The 6000-nt window shown below is 41.2% G+C and overlaps 1 protein-coding gene across 1 annotated transcript; it reads right to left on the bottom strand.

Annotated features, from left to right (window-relative positions):
* Positions 1-548: 548 nt before the first annotated feature.
* LOC147627340 (galacturonosyltransferase 8-like) lies at positions 549-3952 on the bottom strand. The gene is made up of 3 exons (XM_086815973.1): positions 3170-3952; positions 1467-2711; positions 549-1245 (listed from the first exon to the last, which is right to left on the bottom strand). Exons 1-3 carry the CDS (start codon positions 3287-3289, stop codon positions 970-972), a joined length of 1641 nt encoding a protein of 546 aa, XP_086672099.1. The 5' UTR covers positions 3290-3952; the 3' UTR covers positions 549-969.
* Between the last annotated feature and the right edge of the window lie 2048 nt (positions 3953-6000).

Here is a 6000-nt window from a genome sequence, read left to right on the forward strand (position 1 = left end):
CATGACCACCCATCAGTATGGGCCAGCAATCATCATCTAATGACCATTTGCCAAGGCTGCTTTCATTAGATGATGGCAGTCATCTACCCATCATCATCATGACCACCCATCAGTATGGGCCAGCAATCTTAATAAATCCAAAACGAAATGCATCACTAAACATCACCACGGCAGCCCACTACAGCAGGCAATGGAAAAAGGGGATGCCTATTACAGCTCTGGATAGCCTGCTTCATGTACTTGGGAGAGGGTTGCTCACTAAACACACCAAGCTCCACTTCGTCATCCATAGTGCTAACTATGTCACATCCCTACCTTCACTTTACTGCCTTTGTATCATAAATGCTTGTGAGCTTTGATAGACTATGTGCGTGCATGCATGGGAGGGGGAGAGAGAGAGAGAGAGAGAGAGAGAGAGAAGATACTTTTCAGTCATTAAAAACTACAGGTTGGAAGGATATGAGGTTATGGACACATTTCAAATGAAGGCAGTAAAAGCTACAGTTAAAAGAACACCAATAGAAAACTTCAACAGCAAAAGAAACAGTGCAGAGAATGGCTGGACAGCAGCTTGGCTTTCAGACGTTATCGAAGAAAAGCACCTGCCGGATCCTTGAGCCTTATTCAATTGGAGCATTGTCTCTACAGATTTCAATGAGACAAATGATTAGTGATGCAAATATTATATGCGCCAGAGATAGCATAGTTCCCAGGGTAGATGAACGCTTGATCATGAGAAAATGTAACAGTTTTCTGCCCGGAAACCTCGAGGCTGAGAGTCCAACCAAGACTAGATTTAACTGTGCAGGGGGGCTTCAAAGAACAAAGGCTGATGCTGGGTGGCCCCTATAAAAGTTGGCCAATTGCTCGGCAAACATTTCCACCTTGCAGGAATGTGCGCAAGACTACAAAAAAATGGCACTGTACAGCCACAACTCAATGGCATATTTACTGATAGTGAAGCCCTCCTCAGTGCCCAAAATTACATATCTGAACAAATTCCATTCCATAGTCAACATATTTCGTCCAGTATTCCTTGTACTGCTTCATTGCAAGGTCCAGCCATGGCTTCATGTTGCCATTGTAATGGATCACGGCAGCAGACTTGATCTTCTCTTGGCTGATGTTTGGGTTGTACCCCAATCCAAGAACATGCCAACTCTTGTCCATAGGCTTTGTGGTCTTATAGAAGGTGATGAGACCAGGAGGCAGCGTTCCAAGCTTCCAAAGCGCCCTATTTTCATTCTGTACAGCATACAGGAAACAAACAGAATCAGAGTGAGACACCACCTGTTAGACCAAGATTTAAAACAACACAACCATTGAGAGTCACACATAAAGACCCACAAACTGGTCATCCAGAAGCATGCGTATCACAGGATACTTGCTCTGACTAACCATCAAAAATGCATGCATGTAGATGAACTCAAAACTTGGAGAACCTTTGGGCTATAGGGAAACCTTACACTGTTTTGCCAATAATGATACTCCTCTGTGCATTTCTCCTTCCTCCAAGCATCTAGATCAAAAAGGTTCATGCCGTAGGCCCACGCACACGCCTTGGGATCAAACCTTTCCTTGATAAGGGGGTGCGAGAAGTTCATGTAATTGTCATACCTGTGAAAAGACCCAAAACATGTTTCAACTGCAGCATTGACCTTGCCATCCATGTCAATCTCCCAGAGAGCAGTGAGGTCCTTCTGCACGACCACATCATCATCCAAAAACAGTATTCTGTGCAATTTAGGGTACATTTCAGCTAAGTAGAAGCGAAGATGATTAAGCATGGAGAGGTATTTGGGGTTTCTGAACTTCATGTTGGGGGCATCTTTGGTTGCGTTCTCCATTTGATTTTCAAAGTAAAACCTCTGCAGATTGGCTGATTCGAGCTGTCGTAAGACCGGAACGTAGGTCGAGTTGAGAAAGGAATAATCCTCCACAGCTTTAACCTCAATGTGGGTTGCATTGTTGGGCGGCCTCATCTTGAACCAAACCCTCATGGCCCACAGGTTCATCTTATCAGTGACCACATGAAACACATGCTTCTCAGGCTCCTTTGCATTGGCAACTGCAGAATTCACAACCACAGAGGCTGCTAGCACATTGTCTGAGAAGATTGCGTAGTGGTAAAGACTTGGGTCTTCAAGCTCGGGTGCTGGGTCCCCAATGTCGATGTATTTTGATGGGTTTGAGATCCGTTCTTCCATGAGGCGAGTTGACAAGCAGTGCAGGCTTTTGGGGATGGATTTTGCCGCGATCAAGCTAGAGAAGGCACCTTGCTTTTTAGCTTTTGTGAGCAGATCGTTCACCGAAAAGATGGTATCCTTGAGCTTCTGTACCCTTAATTGGCTGTCAAAATACTCTTTCGCATCCATCATGCGCTTTCTGGAGAGCTTGATGTGGTCTTTGAGCTCTGTTTCAAAGGCTCTGAGGTGCTCTTCGTTAATTACAGTGGCAGTGAGGAGGGCTCTGTTTTGCGGGCGGTTCAGAAGCTCCGTGAAAGCTTGAGCCTGCTCTGTGAAAATCCTTACCTCTCTCATCATCTCCAGCTTGCTCTTGCGAGCATAGGATGCATATGAGTTGGCTATAGCGATCTGATCGTTGGCTTGCTTGAAAAGTGCGTCCACCTTCACCTTCAACGGATCAGATCTTACAGCACTCAACCTGCGCATCTGGTGCGAAGATTCCACGAGATTTCTCTCAGCTCCCACCTGCGGCAGAGCCAGAAAGATTCAGTAAGCTCACATCTACACAGCTTTTCTGCAAAGCCCACATGGATTTAACAAATTTGGCGGCAAATCTATGCTTGATCGGCCAAATTAGATCAAGGCTTGCGCAGAAAACCATCGCCCTGTAGCCTTAAAAACTGGACAGCAACAAGAATAGGGCATGTTGCGCATTAAATCTCTGCTAAACCTATTCGGTTAGGTCCAGCTTTAGTCAGAATGGCAAAGGCTTCGATCGTGAAGCGAGAAGTGAACAATTCAAGCGATTTCAGCTTGATAAATCTAATTAGGTGAAGAATATGATACTTCGCCATCGCACATTAACCAAGATCGGCTTCATAGAAGCTCAGAAAATGATGCAAATCCATCGCCAAAGAAGGCAAAGACAGGAATTATACAGCACCGAGCAGTAATAAAGTAAGCTGAAAATGCAAGAAACTTACAGATAGCTTGGAGTTGTTGTGGAGAATAGAAGCAGAAGAAATGAAGACAACCAGAGCACCAGCAGAGAGAAGAAGAAGGAGAGCCCATCTCTGCCGCTGAGAAGGGCCTTTGATTCCCATGGATTTGTCAAGCTTCTTCCAGAACTTTCTTCTTGTGGGTTGCGTGGAGAAGCCTATGCGAAATGCGGCTTGTCAGGGCTTCTATCAAGAAAATGGGGAGGTGGAGGAGAAGGGCCTGCAGCTGGGAGCCTGCATGATATTTTTGAGGTCTACTGAGAATAATGCTGATGGTGGTGAAAGCCAGCTCATCTGCCCTAAAAGTTAAAACTAAAAAGGCCCACTGTTTCGACCAGACCCAAAACCTTCCAAGTAGATTTCTACCTTAGTAGGAACTTGTGTTTTTTTTTTCCCCTTTCAAGGGTACCTCAAATTAGATGCTAATTTAAGGTAGACTTAACCCAATACCTCCCCAAATCAGCTGCCATTAGGTAGACTGAACCCAATACCTCCCAAATTACATGCCATTAAGGTAGACTTGAACCCAATACCTCCCAAAATTAGATGCCATTAAGGTAGACACCTCCCTTTTGAGAGAGGCATGGCAAGCAAAGAAGGAAGTGATGTTAGCGGTTAGGCCTTCACATAAACCCTTTTGGCAACCTCAAGTCTTTAGAGTAAATTATGCCATTCCTCGTTACACACAGCTTTCATCCATGGCCAAAATTCTTTATAGAATTAAGTAAAGCGTATTGACATTCAGGCCAAAAACATATCATGATTCATGATATACCTTGTAGAAGAGCAATAAATAAGACCCCACACCCTTCAAAGAATGGAAAATCAATTAATTGATGTAGTTGAGGAAATTGTAATCATTGAAAACCTTGACATTGAATCCTTAATGGTTGATAAAAATGACTATTAAAAGACTCCTACTTTCATTCTTTTAATGCTTCTCTCCAATCTGTTTGAGGGCGTGAGTTCTTTAAAAATACATATTATCATGTGACCCCTTGGTTCCAGATGTTTGGTGATGTTTCATATTGATATCAATGGAATAATTTGAGCCACATTTATGAATTTGTGTACTTCTTGTTTTGGTACATGTTTAATTTTTTAAAAGATAGAAATATTATCTTTATTCATTTTTGATGGGAGACAACTAATTGAGCAAAAAATATATGTTTGGTCTACTAATCCTTAAGGAGCCATCACCAAACCACCCCACAAGTATATAATGTATGTTGGGGTAGAGAGAAGAGGAGGCAAGATTTTTTTTTTTTGGGGGGGGGGGTGAAGGGGAGTTGTTGTTCCAAAGTAATCATCAAAATGGTGGCAATTTTTTGTTTCAAATAAAGACAAAGATGCTCATTAAGCTTGCATGTCCATTAGCCATCTATGTAGCCCATTCAAAGTGTGTAAAGAGCCTTAGTTAGTGTTAATTTATGATCATTTGTAACTAATGGCTCGTGCAAGATCTTACAACTAAATGAGGCAATTTTCAAAGTGGCGACATGTCATTAGTTACTCAAACAAAGTGTTTAGTGAAGGGGTTTGATTTTTTAGTTAGCTTTCTTTGCAAGATTTTGGAAAGAAATGGTGAGCTTTTAGGTCTTTGCTTTTTTGTTAATAACCTTTGTCTATTCTTGCAAGTTCACAACCACCACCACTTTTCTATTGTGAAATGAATAGTCTTTAACTCTATATAATTATTTAATATATTGTTATTGACATTCACCAACCACAAATTATAGCCATGTTTCAAAAACACAAAATCCCTTCAAATATAACATTGTTGAGGACCTTCCAACTTAGACGTAAGAGGAAACACACTTGAAACATACAATAGAATGTTAAAGTTTTACATGACCTCTTCATTGATTTTTCATAACCTCTTTTCACATAAAACTTAACAACCAAAGAGTGGTTAAACTTAAATCATAATATAACTTATATATACTAATATATAAGTTGAATATCAATAACTAACATTTGATAAGAAAAGTGTCATTGCACCTTTCTCGAGTTTCATGTTAGGTTTCATCCAAAAACACATGCTAAGTTCTTTTAATGTGCTCTAGCCATGTGACCACAACCTGCAAGTGTAAGCGTGTCAAACACAATGTCGTTCTGCTTGGTGAATTTTACCAATAGCCACTTATCACAACATAGATACAAAACAAGAGCACGGTATAAGTTTGTACATAGTCATGAGAACATGACATAACAACAACAACAAAAAAAAGAAAAGTAGCACCTATGACAAAATAGTCACAAGCCACGAAATGACAAAAACTTATACATAATCATGTTAACATGGAATATATCTTAAACATGAAAACGCTTACTTGCAAAGCAAGAATGACCTTCATGAATTGGCCCATCTAGACCAATTGCCAAAGTTGGAATAGCTCTAATAGGATACTCCGATAGGGCAATCCGTAATTATATTTTTAGGTGTAGGAAACGATGTCGACCTCTGTTCCTCTTCTCTATTCATAATTAGGGCTTCATACCCACATCGATTGAAAAGACAAATGACAAAGGCAACAACTAACAAAAAAGATACACATTCATGAAATGCAGTCGGCGGTTTCACATCCAGATACGCAGTCATACTAACACTAAAAGCTACATTACAATGGATGCAAAGACTTGCATCTTGTTTGAAGTCTTCTCAATGATAGCCAATCTACAATGATGCAACTCAAAGCCTGAGGCCGTCGCACACTCAATAGTAAGTGGCAAATGCTCCACAAATGTGCTACAAGCCACCCTTGGTCACACAAGAATGAATTTGCAAGTTTGCAAACCAAATCCACGAGCTCTTG

This window comes from Cibotium barometz, chromosome 21 (genome assembly GCF_041138505.1).
Source record: "Cibotium barometz isolate CiBa-2024 chromosome 21, ASM4113850v1, whole genome shotgun sequence".
Taxonomy (NCBI): domain Eukaryota; kingdom Viridiplantae; phylum Streptophyta; class Polypodiopsida; order Cyatheales; family Cibotiaceae; genus Cibotium; species Cibotium barometz.

Excerpts from the sequence above, each read along its gene's own strand:
- LOC147627340 (XM_086815973.1), bottom strand. The coding sequence starts at position 3,289 with ATGGGAATCAAAGGCCCTTCTCAGCGGCAGAGATGGGCTCTCCTTCTT. Across the intron at positions 2,712-3,169 it reads ACAACAACTCCAAGCTATCT|GTGGGAGCTGAGAGAAATCT; the intron begins GTAAGTTTCTTG and ends GCTCTGCCGCAG. Across the intron at positions 1,246-1,466 it reads ATCATTATTGGCAAAACAGT|AATGAAAATAGGGCGCTTTG; the intron begins GTAAGGTTTCCC and ends TATGCTGTACAG.